The sequence below is a fragment of the Mastigoproctus giganteus genome, chromosome 7 (assembly GCF_048544385.1).
Source record: "Mastigoproctus giganteus isolate SK-2022 chromosome 7, ASM4854438v1, whole genome shotgun sequence".
Classification (NCBI taxonomy): domain Eukaryota; kingdom Metazoa; phylum Arthropoda; class Arachnida; order Uropygi; family Thelyphonidae; genus Mastigoproctus; species Mastigoproctus giganteus.
In genome coordinates this window covers 138,506,019-138,526,081 of record NC_143581.1, presented here as the reverse complement: position 1 = coordinate 138,526,081, position 20,063 = coordinate 138,506,019, and the positions used below count along the sequence as shown (strand labels likewise).

General features: G+C 34.1%; 1 protein-coding gene across 2 annotated transcripts in view; it reads right to left on the bottom strand.

Annotated features, from left to right (window-relative positions):
- LOC150083222 (charged multivesicular body protein 7) overlaps positions 1-20,063 on the bottom strand; it is a 266,289-nt gene that overhangs the window by 228,179 nt on the left and 18,047 nt on the right. For both annotated transcript variants that reach the window (XM_090377112.1, XM_090377114.1), the window contains exon 2: positions 15,786-15,966. In XM_090377112.1, coding sequence (XP_090233238.1) covers positions 15,786-15,966 — 181 coding nt within the window. The remainder of the gene's footprint in view (positions 1-15,785; positions 15,967-20,063) is intronic.

Here is a 20,063-nt window from a genome sequence, read left to right as displayed (position 1 = left end):
GGCCAGTCCACCTCTGTCGAAATAGAAAAAATATGAAATTGTGAAACGCTTTGAGCGAAATGAAAGACCATGTGATATTGCACGTGACACAGACCTAAATGAGGCAACGCCGAGAGATTTGGTTTTTTGGTTTTTTTTTTTTTTTTTTTTTATTAGGAGCATTAGCAACTAAGGCCATATTGCTCCGGGATATGCGGTGGTCATTCTCTGACCTTTCCACATCCTCCGTATTTGGTGGTGCCGGGCTCTAACCCCGGTCTAATCAAGAAGCATGTGCTATGCACTGCTGCTCCTTCCCACCTGGCTACGGAGGCGCCGGTGGCAACGCCGAGAATTACAAAGAATTCAGAGAAAATAAAAACAACTTTCATAGCAGGAACAACTTGGTGTAATTAAAATCCATTCGATTAAGACACAAGAATTGGAAGAGATGGAACGGCTGTCATCTGTTTGGATAGAAAATCAAACAAAAAACAAGTTTGCTTACGATAGAAGCAAAAGCATTAGCAATATTTTATTACGTAATAGTCGTAATAAAATACTTACGTATTTTATTAGAATTATTTATTGTGTTTGGTAATGTTTTCGTTACAAATGTGTGTTCAATCTTGGGTGGTCGGCACCTAACCCTATTTTTCCCATAGGGCCTGTTGTTTATATTGCACGATTTTGCATTGCACGAGGGTTTCTAGAAACACAACTATCGTGCTATACGAGGACTGACTGTACTATCAGGAGGAAAAGAAAGTCGTCTCATGCAGGAAGCTCCTGTGGAATGAGAGATGAAGAGCTGGTTGCTGGCCATACAGTGGATACTTTGTTTCTTCTTTCATGCTTTTAACAGTTCTTCCTAAGAGAGAGAGAGAGAGAGAGAGAGAGAGAGAGAGAGAGAGAGAGAGAGACAATACCCATCAATATGTCAAGGTCATTAAATGTCATCAGTCTGAGGCACCACCCGGTCACTAGTCTTTAAGTCTGGTTTAGTAAGGAGTCTAGTTTTGTAGCATGGCATGATATAGTAACCCTAAGTTGTAGCTAGGGTAGGCCCAGAATCGCAAACTGTATATACTTAAGTTCACGCTAAGGTAACATGTAAATTCAGCCAGGGTCCTACTATAGGAACGGGTTTGCGATCCCGGGCTTACCCAAGCTACAAGTTATATTTTGCATCATCTTTAACCTGTCCTACACTCTTTGTTCTTATTTCTCCGAAATTATTATGGTAATCCGAGGATGTAGGAGAAACTACTACTTATTTGTACTACTATATTTTCGCCTTCACGGAGTTCAGGTTCTGTTATTCCTACTCTATTAGTTTTATTCATCTTACTATCTGCATGTTTCCCTTTGCATTAACTTAATTTTAATTAATTAGTTATTTATCCATATCCATCACATAGGGGTCACCACGTGTATATTAACTCACTAGAGGGATTGTTATTTCCTTCATGACGACTATTGTTGTTACTACATTACGTCCTGGATATGGTATATTATTCCTACTCTATTACTTTTATTCATCTTACTATCCACATGTTTCTCTTTGCATTAACTTAATTTTAATTAATTAATTATTTATTTTTACCATATCCGTCACATAAGGGTCACCACATGTATATTAACTCACTAGAGGGATTGTTATTTCTTTCATGACAACTATTGTTATTACTACATTATGTCCTGGATACAGTAGATATGACTTATGCTTTACATTTATTCTTATTTTAATTATTAAATTGCATTCTCCATCGGGTCAACAATGTTCAATATGTGCTTGCATTAATATTTTACATTATCTTTCTTTTGATTCTAAAAAAATTAACTACATTTAATTGGTTTAGATTCAAATTACTTAATCTCGAAATTTATATATCTTAGCAGATATTGTTCATTACAGAAACAGAGAACTTGTTTTTTGCCTTCAATCTGGGTGGTTGGCCCAAGTTGAAGTCACATAGATTGTGGGTAGACAGCGATAAGTTTTATGTATATATTTTTTTTTTTTTATATACAGGAACTCCCCAACTTACGTAAGGGTTGCGTTCCGTGGAATGCTACTTAAGTTGGAATTTCCCCCATGCTTTTGCAGCACTCGCAATTGTGCTCGCTGAATTGACTGAATCAAATATTGTATTTATTCAATTTTTCTATTTCATGCACAGGAAAAATTACAAAAGCATGCATTTAAAAAATTTCAAAATTGATAAATTACAAAAAAAGAGGGGAGACAGGAATAATGTCAGCAAGTTTTACCTCTCGAGCATCACTGCCAGAATCGACGTCTTCAGCTCATTAGTATGCCACTGAGGAGATTGAGGGCTGTGGAGATTTAGAAGGGGTAGGCCGCTAAATCTTATGAAAGAGCATATTAATGGATGACTGAATGGTGGCTTTTTCTTTTCATCGTAGATTTGTTTGTAGGAAGCAAGCATATCATTCACCCCTCTGTTAACTTTAAAGAATCGTTCACTGTCAGGATCCATCTTCTCAAACCTCGCCACTGCTGATGCAATTTCATAAAATGCCATTGCCATCTCTCTGGTGATGAAGTGCCCGGCTCCTCATTTGGTTCATCTTGAGCTTTGTCGGCATTTTCTTCTTTCACTATAGTTGCCTGCAAGTCAATAAGTTCTTCGTTAGCTAATTCCTTCTCTTCTTCCTCTATTAACTCCTCCACGTCTTTGACATCAACCTCCAACTGAAATAGCTCTGCAACCTTTACAATCTTATCCATAACCTCTTCGTACGATTCGTCTTTTTCAAATCCTTCGAAGCCTTTTTACGTACCGTGGGCATATTTTCTTCCATGTGCCATTTAAACAACTTTTAGTCATTTCCACACAGGCCTTATTAATGTTTAACATGGTCTTTAGGCATCGTCTCCTGAAGACAATGCCCGAGAAAATGTTGTGCGTAAATAGTATGCTTTTAAATTCGAAATAACACCCTGATCCATAGGTTGGTGAGTGAAGTTGTGTTTGGCGTTAGAAATATGACTCTCACGTTCGAATTGAAATCATCTAGATGCGTAGGATGTCCAGGAACATTATCTAATTAAAGTACAACCTTGAAAGGAACGTTGTTGTCTTTACAATAATTTTCAACCTCAGGAATGAAGCAGCATTTAAACCAATCCTCAAAGAGAGATACTGTTATCCATGCTCTCTGGTTCGATCGGAAATGCACGGGTAGGGTGGCTTTATTGATGCCATTAAATGCAAGGGGGTTTCCAGAATGGTTGATTTGATTTTCAAAATCAAATCAAATGGTTGATTTGATTTTGATTTTATTGGCGCAAAAACCCAGAATGGTACACAAACAGTGGTTTTAATCTGTAATCTCCCACTGCATTAGCCCCGATCTTTTGAAGCCTTGAAACCTGGCATTGTATTTCCCTCTTTGGCAATGTATGTTTGATACGGCATTTTTTTTCCAATACAGAGCAGTCTCGTCAACGTAAAAAATTTACTGCATTGAATAGCCGCCTTTGTCAATTTTTTGCAACACATCACAAAATTTCTCTGCAGCTGCACAATTGGCACTGTCAACTTCACCGCATCCTTTAACGTTGTGGAAACCTGAGTAATGCTTGAACCTATTAAACCACCCGTTGCTTGCCACGAACTTGGTTTGGAGTGCGCCGTACTTATCCTTAATATCGTTATAAATACTTGTTGCTTTTGCCTGAATAGCCATTGGATTCAGTGGCACTTGCTTCTGAATCTGATTTTCCATCCATATTATTAACAGCTGTTCCATTTTCGATATAGCACCTGAATGCTGTTTTGTGATCACTGTTGATCTTTAAGTGCATTGATCCTTTGACCTGTTCTTTTATACGCACACTGACCTTTAAAACAATATTCACCGTTGAAGCAACAAGACCTAATTACCTTGCAATAGATGACAAACTGTGTCCTGCTTCGTACTTCTTAATCATTTTCATCTTCATTTCTAAATCAATTTTGTTTCTTTTCCTGGCACTGCCAGCACTTGCACTTTCCGTTGATCCCTTTTCCTTCACCAGTGTAATACGTAAATAGGAACGAAGAGAAGTTTCTGAAAATTTGTTTTTTATATGATTGAAGATCAGTGAAGGGGAACACATTTCACCACAATAGCGTAAAAACCCACACAATTTCAGTTATCGGTATTATCGCAAATGCAATAAGATCGAGTTTACTAATTAGATGTACTAACAGAAAATTGTTTTTATTGTTTTTTGGTCGTGACTGCTAGAAACATGCTTTAGAAAAAATTGATTCAAATTTCAAAATTGAAAAATTTTGAAATTTGCATCAATCGCGTTCAAAATTGATTCTTATAACGGGAACATATGATAACGATGAAAGGGTAGTGCAATTTCCATTATAAATATGACTTTTTAGAGAGATAAATAGCTTAAGTAATACAGTAAACCCCCGTTATTTGTGGGGGTTACGTTCCTGAGAAATGCTGCGAATACCGAAAACGCGAATACTGAGTTATGGCTCCCATAATAATAAAAGGATTCCGTTGCAAAGTATGAAATGTATAAGAAAAAAAATTAGTCTAGGTATGAATTATATGTACCTTCATAATATGACTATGTACATAGACAGTACATAGTGAAATTATTATTATTAATAGCCATATGATGCAAGGAAGCCTGAGGCTTATACTGCACCAGGAAAAAAAAAAGTTCCCGAGTTACCCTGAGAGAGAGAGAGAGAGAGAGAGAGAGAGAGAGAGAGAGAGAGAGAGAGAGAGAGAGAGAGAGAGAGAGAGAGAGAGAGAGAGAGAGAGTCAAAAGTAGAGAGAACCACCAAGAAAGAGAAGAATGATGATATCCAGCTCAGGACCCTGGGTGTACCAAGCCCATACTCAGCAGATGGTGAGCCCCCGGGGTATAAGGCATCAAAATGAAAATAAGAAACAATTTAATATTATATGTAATATTTATTAGAAATTTCAAACAAATCTTTGAATCTTTGAATCAAACGAATCTTTTCAAACAAAACAAAACTAAAAAACTTATCCCGTCAGTGCTATCACCAGTTTCGCTAAAGTGTTGATAAAGGTGTTTTGCCTTTTCATGAATGATGAGCGAACGTAGCGGAATTTTATTTTGAGTTCAGCCTTCTATCCACAGATTTAAAGCTTTTTCCATTAATTTAATGCCATGAGTTACAGAGCAAATTAAGTAAATATCGCGTTTTCATGGACACTATGGCGGATTTTTTCTTCCAATTTCTTGATTGATTGTATCGTTGACTCATTGATTTTATAAGGTTTTACCACTGACAAGACACTTTCACCATTAGAAATTTTGTCTAATAACTCTGTTTTACTCGCTAATGTCATCACCTTCTTAGATCTTTTCACAATTCCCTTGTTATTCGTAGCCATATTTTTGTAGGGGTTAGAAAAGAACTTGTCCACAATAAAGTCACTTTCTTTTAACCGTTACCACAGTCAAAAAAGCCTGTTTACGCTAACACAGTGCAAAACGGTAGATTTTTCACTTTTGTAAGCTTGTTTGTTTGTTGTTTGTTATTTGGTTTTTAGGAGCATTAGCAACCAAGGCCATATTGCACCGGGGATATGCAGTGGTCATTCCCTGACCTTTCCGCATCCTCCGTATTTGGTGGTCACGGGCTCGAATCCCGGTCTAATCAAGAAGCGTGTGCTACGCACTGCTGCTCCTACCCACCTGACTACAGAGGCGTCTACTTTTATAATCATATCAGTTTATAAATTGAAAAATTTATTCAATTTATAAGCATTTAAAAGCAAACAACGAAACCTTCCATGACAAGCGCATAACACATACTGAACATGGATTAGCGGGAAATATCCACGCTCGCAATTTTGTCACCCCTCTCCACCCACCGAGCGTTGTTTTAACCGGAAAAGATGATTTTAGCCACACCAATGTTTTTTTATGGTGGAAAATGTTCACGGCACGTTAAAATTCACATTTTTTTAGGTTTCATTTTATATTAAATCAGCGACCACGAATAGCAGTGGTTTACTCTATAGTGAAATTTTCAACTTCCAAGAACTTGGAACGAATTACAAAAAAAAAAAAAAAAAAAAAAGAAAAGAAAAACAATGTGTTATTGGGTTCACAATACGATATTTTCACAATACCTCCATTTATTCTTACGGGATGCAGAATACATTTGCACCAGCCAGCAAAAACTTACGTAAAGTCGAATTTCCGTAAGTCGAGTATTACTTAAGTCAGGGAGTTCCTGTATATATATTTATATATACGAACCTTATTTTATCCCTTGCATTTCTTTAAATCTATCTTGGTATTGTCTTCTTGAATTGTCTTCAATATTACACAACATATTTTATACACATTATGGTCGTAATGCATTATTGCTGTAACAAGTGCATTGGCCCATAAGTATTAATTACAGTTTGTTACAATTTATTAACTTTCTTTCCATATTAGTCATATATATATATATATATATATATATATAAAATTTTAATAAAATGAGCAAGGGTGACATATATGGAGATATAGGCTAATTATGTTAAAAAAGTTATATGGCAATTGCACCTAAGTGCACTAAGCAGCAGCAAAGGATACAAAAGTATATATTTAAGGTTGAAGTAAAAAAGCAAGAGAAAAAAAGTGTTAACAGGTGGATGTGTAAAGAACACAAGGCCAAAACTAACAGGAATAGGATAGAAAGGAGAAGAATTAAAGGTGGATGACAGGGAAATATATATACAGCAGGCCCCCGTTATAACGCGGTTCGCTTTACGCTGATTCGCTATAACGCTGTTCTTATATTATAACCTGTATCTGACTATAATGCTGTCAAAACTCACTATAACGCTATTTTACTAGCATACAGATTGAATTTTTGGCAAATCCGTCTTCAGTCCAGTCTGTTTTGAGCCTTTTTTTTTTTTTTTTTTTGGCAAAAGGAGAAAATAGCCACCATGAAATTAACTACAGTAATTATTTTTATAATTTCTACTCTATGTACAAAATTGAAACTTTCAATATGCTCTATTTTCTTGGTGTGGATAGTTTCAAGGGAGAAATTCATTTTTAGTACACAAGCTGAAAAAATTTACCATCCCGTGTCATATGCTGTTACGAAGTCTGCATTTTCTGTTCTGACCTGTAATAGAAAGATACTAAAAATAGATTTACTCCCTATCTCTTCTTTTGTTTTACTGTGGGAACTATAACTTGCGAAATGTTTTTCACACAATCAATCCCATGAGTGCTAAATGCGGTGCTGTTTCTTGTACAGTATTCTCTTGTCTTCTGAACTCCTCTGACCTTGTGGTCACCCGAAGTACATAAAATTTGTTTGTTTTACTGTTTTGGAAATTCCATAAACATTCTCCATGACTCACACCATAATTTATTACAGTATTTTCGTGCAATAAACAACCATCTGATTTTACTGCACGGTAAAATCGAACTTTTCAGATAAATAAAACATTTGTCACCGTCTTCAGCTCACTTGCCAGAGGAATTCTAGATATCATTCAGTGCATACAGTGTTAGACATACAGACAGTTTACTGTACTCGAACATCGTATCACAATCAGTGCAACGCAGTTACATTTGCAGAGAGTTATGGCGGATAAGAATGAAAAAGCAACAATGTCTGGACGCAGTGCAAAGATTGGAAAGGTAAGAAAAACATTGAGTTTGAAAATTAAATTAGACGTTTTGAAGAGAATTGATTCCGGTCAAAGACAAGTGGATGTGTGCAATAATTTAGGACTGGCAGGTTCAACTGTAAGAACAATCATAAAAAATAAAGAATCAATTTTAGCAGCTGGAAAAACAGCTGTTCCCCTGCAGGCAACTAAATTGACCAGGGCTAGGCCGGCTATTATGATTTAAATGGAGAAGCTTCTACATAATTTTATTGAAGACAACATTCAACGTAGAATTCCGTTAAGTTCAATTATTATTAAAGAAAAAGCGAAGAGCCTATATGAAGATTTAAAGGAAAAAATGTTGAACCATTTAACGCTAGTAAGGGCTGGTTTGATAGATTTAGAAAGCGCTATAACCTGCACAACGTAGCAATACAGGGAGAAGCTGCAAGAGCAGATCAACAAGGAGCCGAAACTTTCAAAAAAGAATTTGTCAAAATTATTGAAGAGGGATGTTATACTGCTCAACAGGTTTTTAACATAGATGAAACAGGTCTTTTTTGGAAACAAATGCCTAAAAGAAGTTTCATATCGAAAGAAGAAAAAACATGCCAGGCTTCAAAGCGGCGAAGGATCGGTTAACTTTGTTGTTGGGTGGTAACGCTGCGGGGGATTTTAAATTAAAACCCCTTTTAGTTTACCATTCCGAAAATCCAAGGGCTCTTAAAGGTTTAGCTAAATCAAACCTACCTGTCATCTGGAAGGCTAATAAAAAAGCTTGGATAATCAGACCGCTTTTCATTGATTGGTATGCTGAGTTCTTCTGTCCTGCAGTGGAAAAATATTGTGCAAAAAATAACATTGGTTATAAAGCTATTCTAATCATGGACAATGCGCCAGGACACCCAAGCAAAGAGAGCTTAGAAGCCTTGAACAATCACATAAAAGTTTTTTACAGGCCTCCAAACACTACGTCTCTGATCCAACCAATGGACCAAGGAGTAATTGCCACATTTAAAGCGTACTACATAAGGAACACCTTTTCCCAAGCTATTAAAGCCATCAACACTGAAAATGTACCGAGTTTAAAGGAGTTTTGGAAATCCTATAACATTAAAACCGCCATCTACAACATTTCAAGTGCCTGGGATGAAGTGACTCAGAAAACCATGAATGGAGTGTGGAGGAAAGTTTGGAAAAATTGCATAAAGCATTCCCAGGAACCTGATGATTCCGTTGAAAATGTTAAAACACAAATTGTTGAGCTCGGAAAAGAAGCAGGATTACACAAAATTAACGAAGACATCGTACAAGAGATGATCACCAACGACAGGGATGGCCTCTCTAATGAAGAACTAATGGAAATTATAAAAGAACAAGAGCTTGCTATTGAGGGAGATGATGATCAAGATACTATAGATGAAGAACCGATGAAGTCGCTGACTGCAAAAGGACTTAGTGAAGCTTTTGAACACTTCGAAAAAATGTGTGATTATTTCCGGGAGAACGACCCTGACATGGAACGAAGTGCCAAGGTAATAAGAAATTTGAAGAAAGAAATGAATCCCTACATGATGTTGTACAATGAGAGGAAGAGGGCCAAAGCACAACCCAAAATTGACACATTTTTCAGTCCAAAGATACGAAAACTCGAGAGCACAGGGCCATCGAATCAATAAATTCATCATTTTCGTTAGTTAATTACCTCATAATTATATGTGTATATAATGTAGAATATTTTATATGTACAAAATTTTGAATATTAAATATTTTTAATCGACATTGGTGCATATTTTCACTACCATTTATTATTGATTAGAAAATATCCCATGGAATAGACCGCAACTCACAAATACATATGTTACCTTATGGGAATATGGCGCTCGCTTAGCGCGGATTCACTTAGCGCTCTGTTTTTCCGGAACGAACTATCAGCGTTAAGCGGGGGTCACCTGTATATATATATATATTTAAATAATGGCTTAAAAGTTTAACATAAAATAAGAAAATAAATAAATAAATATTAAAATTGGCATTATTTTAAATTTTATATCGGTTTTATTAATTGGAATTAAAGTGCTAAATTATATAGGGGACTATCGGCTACTGTTTATATCTTACCTTTACTTTCCCCTCCCTGTTTGTTTATTTTTATGTTATTTTATGTTAATTTTTTGCTCTACATTTTTTGCCATACTACTGGCTTATGTTTTATGTTGTTTTATTTTGAATTATCGGATATATCTGGGCCTCATGTGGAGGAGGTGCATTTTGCTGCCTCTAATGATAGCTTAATATTTATTTATTTATTTTCTTATTTTATGTTAAACTTTTAAGCCATTATTTAAATATAAATCAGTGGTAGTGGTGGGTTGATATGCTAAATAAGCAGCACCTGTGCCGCCATCTATTCCCTTTCTTTTCTTTTATATAAGCTGGCTAAGCTTACATTATGTCAGTGGTGTGGCTCTGATCTAGAGTGCTGCCTGTTCTATAAATTATTTCTCGCTGCGTAAGAACCACCATCGTGCAAATCCTCTGCATTGGTGGATCGATCGAAGGAGGAATGGGTTGTTTGGTTCTTCGATCTTTTCGCCTTTGCGATGATTTGTATAGCGATTGAAATGCAGCGATTCCATGACTATTATTGGCCTCGTGGTCCTCTGTTGATATGGGGCATAATGGTCAGTATATTTTGATATTTTGTTTTTCTTTCAGTAGTTCTTTTAACCCCTTTTTGGTGATATTTCACGTTTTTCGGAACTGGTACCTTCTGGGGGGGGGGTACCACTAAATCATATTATAATTGGCATTATTTTAAATTTTATATCGGTTTTATTAATTGGAATTAAAGTGCTAAATTATATAGGGGACTATTGGCTACTGTTTATATCTTACGTTTGCTTTCCCCTCCCTGTTTGTTTATTTTTACGTTATTTTATGTTAATTTTTCACTCTACATTTTTTGCCATACTACTGGCTTATGTTTTATGTTGTTTTATTTTGAATTATTGGACACACACACACACACACAGTCAAATCTCGTTAATACAAAGTTTAAAGGATCTAAATTTTCACATTTTGCAATAACGAGGTTTGTAGTAACGAGGTCCCACAAAAGTGTCAATTTTACCAGGTTTTTTTTTTTTTTGGTACATACTATATATCTAAAAATAATAATAAATAATAATATCAAAAATAAATGAAAAAATAAATTAATTTAAATTAATAAAATAAAATAACAAAAATAAAATATAATAAAAACAAAAGGCTTGTCTAACAATACAGTAATAGGAATAACACATTTTTTAAAGATTTTTTTATTTGTAAGATAAACAAAGAAAAAAGCAATTAACTGAAATGATAAATATTGTATAGTATATTTTGAGATATCCAATATTTTAGTATCACAGTAAAAAGAATTAATCTTAATATAAAAGGAGACACACAAACCATTAACATGCAAACAAACAAACCATTTTAATAAATTAATCTAATTTAAAAAAAGAATTCAATGTTTTTTGCACAGTTTTTGTCCTATATGCATTTTTAACTACAGCACAACATTATCAAATGCAATAGTTGTTTCTTTATCAACGTTACTGCAGGCCAACACATTCTCTATTATGCTCATTGCATTTTTTTTTTTTATGGCATCTTTTTTAGATGCCAGTGTTTTGTGTACTTCTTCACTTTCGCTGGTAACGAAAACATTCTGTTCGGGGCTCAGCAGCTCTTCTGGTGTTGTTGTTGCAGTGGTAGCAACTTCATCATCCACCTACACAAACTCTTCAAATTTGCCAACAAAAATCCATATGCTCCTTCAAATTCCTTCATTCCGCAATGTTGCTATCACATTCGTCTGCTAGACCATGTTTTTCAATGATATTCTCTCCAAAGTCACTCTTTCTGAAGCAGTTGATTATTAAAATGCAAACGATCACGGATAGCATCCAAGACATTCCAATTTGGCTGAAAATTGTTCCCTCCTCCTCCTATGTTGCAGATCAAGTACCTTATCAGGCAGACTCTGTGTGCTCTCTTGAGGTTATAAATAATGCATTGATCCAGTGGTTGCATAAAACGGATGGTACTGGGAGGTAAAAACAACAGCCGTATATTTGTAAACTTAAGTGTCTCAGTAGAATGTGCTGTACAACGATCTAAAATATCAAAATGTTTCTTTTTTCTGAAGCCATTCTTCTGTCCACTTTTAATAACCAAGACTGAAAAATTTTGAAAATAAGCCAAGCACTTCTATTGGCGTCAATCACAGGGAAGTCTGTTAACTGCTTTAAAACATCATGGCACAGAAAAATAACCAATCAGAAGTGGGCGCAGTTTTGTACAACCATCTGAATTACAGCATAACAGAACAGTGAGTCTGTTTACTAAATTTTCCACCATGACAAGACTCTCCTCGAACAGCAAATGTTTTGTTTGGCAGCAAATTATAAAATATTTTTCAAGAAAGGACTGTACAGAACACAACCAGTCTGTAGCCTTTTCTTTGTTGACTAATCCAGACTCACCGCATACATTTCATGAAACCAAGTTATTCCTGTCTTTAAATCTTGAGAGCCAGCCACTGCTGCATTTGAAGTCACTAATTCCATGTTTCTGAGCTAGATAATTTGCCTTTTCTTGCAAAATCGGACCTGATATTGGCAAATCAGATGCACGCATTTGTTGGCACCACTCAAAAAGTTTTGTTTCAAGCTCCTCGTCTTTTGCACCACGAATTTGTTTCCTCTTTTTTTTTATCACTGCTCCAGCGTCACTCACTTCTTCAAGTCTTTTTTGGTTTTTCAGTCTTGAAGATAAAGTAGGTAAAAGGATGTTGTATTCATTTGCAACGTCCGTTTTGCTTCGTTCCATCCTATCAGCCACTTGTATAATTTTCAATATAATTTCCTGGCTTAACGGTGCCTCCGTAGCCAGGTGGGCAGGAGCAGCAGTGCATAGCACACGCTTCTTGATTAGACCAGGGTTCAAGCCCGTGACCACCAAATATGGAGGATGTGGAAAGGTCAGGGAATGACCACCACATATCCCCGGAGCAATATGGCCTTAGTTGCTAATGCTCCTAAAAACCAAATAACAACAATCAGGCTTAATTCTGTACATTTACATTTTGTCGCCATAACACTGCTAGATAAGATTTAATATAAACAAATTTTAAATTACTTTAAAGACGCAAGTTCCAAAAAAGACATCAGCTCAGAAAAAAATGGCACAAAAAAATAAGTTACTGTATGTTGTAGCAAGAGACTCTTTGAACTAATGTAACAATTGCAACTGACCACCTTAATCCTGTGGAGAGTGAGGGAGTGTATGTAAACAACTTAGAAAAACTGTTTTTATTCTTTTGTTAATTTACAACTCATCCTTTAAGAAAGATGTTTTTCAGAGTGCACTTCACATTGTAGCTACCTGAGAAACCTGATAAGAAATGTAAAGAGAGCCTCCTATAAAAAAAAAAAAAAAAGAACAAAAAAATCCGAATTTGATTCAAGTTACCTATAAAAAACAGTTTGATGCAGTGCTTGTGTAGCTATACTAAGTTAAGTAAATTTAGGGCATGAAGCAAATTGCTATTAGAGTAATGCAATACTGAGGCAACTTGTGGTAAAAATCCTCCACAATATGAGATTGATGCAATATAAGAAACCTAGCTTGCTCACTGCTGTGAGCAAAATGAGTCTACACCCTGCCTGTACAATAATGTAACTATATTAAATAACATAAAGAGCTGCTGATGTTTAATGATACAAAGCATGTGCAGAAACTGGGCTGTAAGTAATAATTGGGTTTACAGTTTTATGGCACACAAGCAACAAAGGCACCAGTAACTAATGAGAAGGAACGAAGATTGCATATTTCAAACTACAACAAAGTGCAAACTGGTAGACTGAGTGCTTAGAAGTCTTTGGACTGAAATTGGAAGTAGCATTAATGAAGTCTCACTGGTTAAAGTCAGCAATGGTCAAGAGTTCGTGTTATGAAAGCTTGATTGGTTAATAAATTAATGTAAGACATACTACTCAGAAGTAATGTTTAAAGACTGCTGTCACCTATGGTTTAACTTTCAACTTTGTCTTATGTTAAAGATATCAGTACAAGGAACATATCATAGTGTAAAAGTCTTTTAAAATAATACTGCTGCACAACAACAGTTTACCATAATATAATCTTACCGTGAAACAGGAAGAGAGCCTTAACAGAGTTATTATCTACAGATCATCACTAAATTTATGCAAAAGACCATATCATTCCATATCATTGCAAAACTTACAACACAGCCTTATCATCATATCTTCAATAATAGACCTAGCAGCAAGACAAGTCCGAACTAAGTTAATATTTTTTAAGAAGGAAAAAAAAAAAAAAAAAAAAAGTGTGTGTACTCTGTACGCACAAAAGATGTTTCATTTTATGTGAAAATATACTTGGCTTGGATGAGGTTAAAGGGTTGGGCCTTCGTAGTTGTTAAGTCTGCAGTTGGAAATTCTAAGAGAAGTAATGGATAACTTCCTGGAGTGCACAATTTTACATCACTTTCATACCATAATTGTTGTTCAAATTCTTTATAGGAGTTATGGTCATGTTCAATGTTCTTGTAAATGATTTCATGCTCAACTACTGTTGAAACTTGTGGCGGGTCTACAACAGGCAACTGAGCTGTTGATTTTGTTTCTTTTTTGGATGATGCAATCAAAGCTGGTTGTTGCAGGATACTTTGTCTACCTGGTTCCAGAATCAAACTGAAAATCCTCAGGTAATTCATTTGAACTCAAATTTTTTGGATTGAAATCTTTGGGAAGTTCTTGAATATAATTTTGTGATGTTGACAGTCCAGCTTCTTGATAAGAGGTCATTATAGAAGGTTGATGTTAATTAAAATCTTGAGAAGCAGATTTCATTAAACTGCATTTTTTTTTTTTTTTTTCGTTTTCTATGTTTTTGAACTCGTTCTTTTGTCAACATGAGAGGCTTCTTCAGTGGCTTTGAAGCTTTTATTCTTGCATAATATTACTACCCACTGATTGCTCTACCAAATCAACGTTAGTGACTGAGTTAGCGTCATTTAGGAAGTGTCATTTCCATCTCTTAATATAAACAATGTAATGTTTTATTCTCACACTCACTACTTACTCTACCGAATCAATGTTAGTGACTGAGTTACCATCATTAGCGCCATATAGGAAGTGACGCCATTTGTGTTATTTCCGTAAGAAAATTTCATTACCAATTGGTTTTGCTTCAATCTGAAAATGTAGTAAGTGCCACCAAAGATGTTTTCACATCAATAAGAATGCTTTTCTGCATTGCAAGAACATAATCCTGAATACTTAATTGTTAACTATATACATAATGTTATTCCATGTTTCAGAACTCTGTGGCTGTTTTTTCTAGGGACAAAACTGAAAATGAACTTTATAATACACAGACTACATCATCCTACCACTACTAAGTTGTTGGAACACAATTTTTCATGATAGTTCCTGTATCTACAAGTATGTCCTTCAGATCTTACAAAACAAAAAAAATTATTTTTTTTCTACTTTCATGTTATAACAGAAGTGCTAATTAAATTAAGAAGGGTAAAAGCCTGAAAAAAGCAATTATGCTGAAGGAATTTATTTTATTTTATTTGTAAAATTATTAGTCAACATGTATCTGAATAAAGCTTCTAGGTATTTGTACCAAACACAATAATCCTCCATCCAGAGCACAACTACCTGTTTTAGTAAACTTTTCCCATACAATTTCACATCTCAAAAAACCTATTTTTTTTCTTAGAAAATATATTGATTGATAATTACATACACTACTTTATCCTAATTTCTGATAATGCTCAAGAGTCCAATATAATTTATGAGACTGATTTCAAAGTACAGAATTACAGTATTCAAATCAAATTATTTTTTATGCCAAATTATGCTTTAAGCCAATCTCACATATATAGACTGCCATTTCTTACACTAGTGAATGATTACAATGAAACAAATTATGTATCAAAGTTTCTAATGTTTAACTCTTAAAAAGAAAGGTAACTAAAATTTGAAGCAGTTGTGTTAAATTAAGCTAAAGAACGTTAAATATCATATTTAGTTTGTTCAGTCTCAATTAAATATCTGTAGAAGGAATATCTTTACCTTAAGTAGAGTGAGATTAATATATTTTTCTTCTGCAGTATCCTTTTCATTAAATGTAGCATACAAAGAGGACCAACCCCAAGATAATGGCCTTTTAAATAACAAATCAAAACACCACTTCATCCATCCATTGCCTTGCTGCTGTCTTAAAAATTCCATATATGTCATTAAAGTGCACTCCCTGTAATTTTTATATAAATCAAAGTTAATAATTAAATACTTTTAAAAAAGTGAATAATAAGACTTTTAATAATCAGATTTTACACATTATTTAACAATAATTAAATATATAAAAAGAAAACAGATCATTGAAAATAAATTAATTATTCTTAACTATAACTATGAATGTAAAATTGAAGCTACTCAAATACAGACATATCTTATTTAAATTTCATATAATAGCTCAATTTAAAAACTGTATCCACAATTTACAAAATTCAATAAAAGATACTATTAAAAATAATAAGATACTAAGCAGGTAAATTTTAAGTGCCTCCAAAATATATTGCATAAAGTTACTTTAAGTGGGTCATACATACTTGAGCAAATCTGGCAGTTTGAGTGTACTTGACCTTAAGAAAGTCTGACCACGGGTGGCACTTTAAGTGCCCACATACACGCACAGTCAAATTTGCATGACAAACCAGTCTATTATGTAAGTGTGGCAAACTTTCTTATGGCCTACTTCACAAATAATTCTTTCAGAATTTAAAAACGTACCATACTACATTTAAATTTCTTAGAAAATTTAAAAAATGAACTTAACAGTGTAGGCTTTAATTATCTTAATCTGATTCTTCTTGTATAGCAATGATCACCTTGATAACTTACTTATTTTGTTTATTTATGATTAATAATGAATATACAGTTCTATTAACTTGTTTGTAAGGTCGTGGGGGTAAATTTTCACCACACATCCTAAAAATATTTCATGTACATATTAAAAAAAAATCCAATTCTGATTAGCATTAGCATTAGCAGAGGCATATGATGCAAGAAAGCAAGCTTATTCAGCATCAGCCAAAAAAAACAAAAAAAAAAAAAAAAAAAAACCCACTCCCATTTCACTCCTCCGTTCGTTCGAAATACCTGTCCAGTTGAGCTTTAAATTTGTTTAGGCTATCAACTTCAACAACCAGTGATGGAAGTCGGTTCCACCAACCAACCACCCGCTGGCCAAAGGCAAATTTCCACACATCTATCCGACATCCGTCCGATTTAATTAGATTTAATTAGACACGATTAGAATCGATTTAATTAGACACTTCTCTTCTGTTCTGTCTATCTATCTATCTTGCTACCACTTTGTTCCCTTTTGAAAAAGACATTACCCATGACTCGATTTAGATTCTACTTTTTTGGTAATGCTTTTATTTGAATAGCATTACCAAAAAAGAAGAATCTACTTTTCATTAAAAACTCAAAGGAACTGTGACAGGTGTTTTGGATCTTACTGGACTCTCACCAGGCAGAGGGTGACCATAATTAGCAAACTTGATGTTAAACAGTGAATAATCTATCATATCAAAATGAATAGTTAAGTAGCGTGTAAAAGATACTTTTTCAGTTTAAAGTGTAATAAAAGTTGTCTGTGTGTAAATAACATGCAAAATAACATAATTAACATGAAACTTTCATTTGGCATTCAACAGAAGTTTTTCTTCTGCATATTGCTTGGCAGTTGTTCAGACTCGACACATTATTCACCATGAAAACATAAAATATTCAGAGTTTGTGGAAGCAAAATACAACTTTACTAATATGCTAATAACAAAGTATCATCTCCTTTTGCTTAGAGAAAGTGATCTGGTCTGCTGCTTTTTATTTAAAAGTCATTATTTTAATAAAGTGATTAGAAGAGTAAGAAAAATGACAACAGCTAAAGTGTTTATAAAAAAAAAAAAAAAAAAAAATTAGCTATTAGCCAGGAAAGGGAATTTATTTTTTAATGCTGGCAAAACTCTTTTTAATTTTCAATTTATTTTAATGTTGGCTCTGGTTGTGAATGTTAATAACATTCACAACCAGAACCAGCATATGCTCCAAAGAATTGTATATGAAAATCTGAATTTGACCACTTAATTACTAATAAAGAAAAAAAACCCACTGCCATTATGACTATAATATTTAATTTTACAAAGAAGTGCTTTGTTGAATATAAATACAATTTCAACAAAATATTCAAAACTATACATACATTTTACTATGGGGCAAACTTTCCATCCCATGCCAATATCTATATTGTAGATTAATTAAACATAGCATTACAGTACAGTTTTTAAACATAGCATTACGGTATAGTAACCAGAGGCTAAAGCCTCGGGTTACTATACCGTAATGCTATGTTTAAATTTACGTAACCTGAGGCTTTAGCCTCAGGTTACGTAAATAGTGAGGAACCAATAAGCTCCAAAATGGTGCCATATGGGCGATGGTATCCACTGAGAATAAGTAACAATAGTCTTCTCCTATGGTGCAGTGTTACTTATTCAAGGTAGTGCAATATCATGGCAACTTGTTGTGAAGGTATTCACAATATGAGATATACTTAATGATGCTAATTTATTTTTGCATTTACTCTGATCCAAGCCCGAAACAGGATTTGAACCCACAACCTTTGGGCAGGCACTTTACCCACCTGCTATCCCGGTCAGCAACTACTTATGTAGCTGGCTATGTACAGAAATGATGCAAATGCACTAACTTGTACATTAGTTAAACACAGCATTTATTATTAGTCAGAATAAAATGCAATACATGTATATGTGTGTGTTTTCAATGAATGGAAACTCATTTAATAGCCTGTACTCCTACAAAATGTGTAAGCAAGTTTATAAAAACTAAGGCAAGAGACTGCAATACTTATAAGGGTTCTGCGTGTGCACTACATTCTGAAATGCAGCCAAACATGTTGCACCTGGATCCCAGCCTGCCAGGGACTTCTTCTAATAAAGGTTTTGCATATTTACTGGAATTTTACTGGAAGGTTTTGCATATTTACAATTTACTATTACTGGAATATAAATCATGCTTTATATCTGTTAGGAACAATATGTGGAGGAAAACTTGGAAGAAAAACAGCACAAACAATTAAAAAACAATAATTTTTTAAGGATAAATGTATCTCCTGACCCTCACACTGATAAAAGATTATCTTATTTGGATTTGTCTTACTTTACTGAAAAAAAGTTCTAAATCAGGAATCATATCTCAATTTATACTGTAATTAAAAGTGACCGACTTTTTCATATGCATAATTTTATGAATAGGTTTTAATCATCACTTGAAAAGTAAAAAATAATGTCATTTTTATTTAGTTATTTTTAATTTTCATGTAAAATAAATGAACTCTTTGCAAATTGGGTGAATAAAAAAATCCCAGAAAAATAATATTTCTTTTATTAAAAGTTTATTAAATAAAAACTTATATTTAATATAAGTTTTTATTTATATTAAAATATTATTATTTATATTATTATATTAAATATATAATAAAAAATTTTATTATACACATATATATATATATATATATATATAAAAAATGCATTAGGGCTTAAAGCCTCAAGCTGCAAAAGAGATTAGACAATGTATATTTTAGTGCAATTGCATCATTTATACACAGCTAAATAAAGATTAGCAAATTTGCAATAGCGGCATCGTTTAAGTTACATCTTGTATTGTGAATACCTTCACGACGAGTTACCATGACATTGCACTACTTCGAATAAGTAACGCTTCACCCGAAGGATGTAACTTAAACGATGCCGCTATTGCAAATTTGCTAATCTTTATTTAGCTGTGCATAAATGATGCAATTGCACTAAAATATACATAGTCTAATTTCTTTTGCAGCTTGAGGCTTTAAGCCCTAATGCATTAGAGTCTTAACTTATATCATACACCATCAGGCATCTCTCATATTGTGAAGATATATTTCACAACTGTTTTGCCATCATTACATCACTTGGGTATCTACCCAGATATAATTGTGCAGAATTGGAATTTGGGAATACAGTGCAGAATTGGAATTTGGGGAGTACAATGTGTACATAAAGGATAGACAGGGTAGGAAGGGAAGAGGGGCTATGCTGTTATTTAAGAAACAAATAAAATCTAAGGCAGTGCATCCAGTTAACATGGGTGACCAGTGCAATGTTGAGTAAGTTTGGTGTGATATAAGCACTGGGAAAACAGAATAGAGATAGGTGTATTATAGGTCTAATGACTGTGATGAATATACCAAACAGCTATATAGGGAAGCAGAGTGAACCAGCAAAT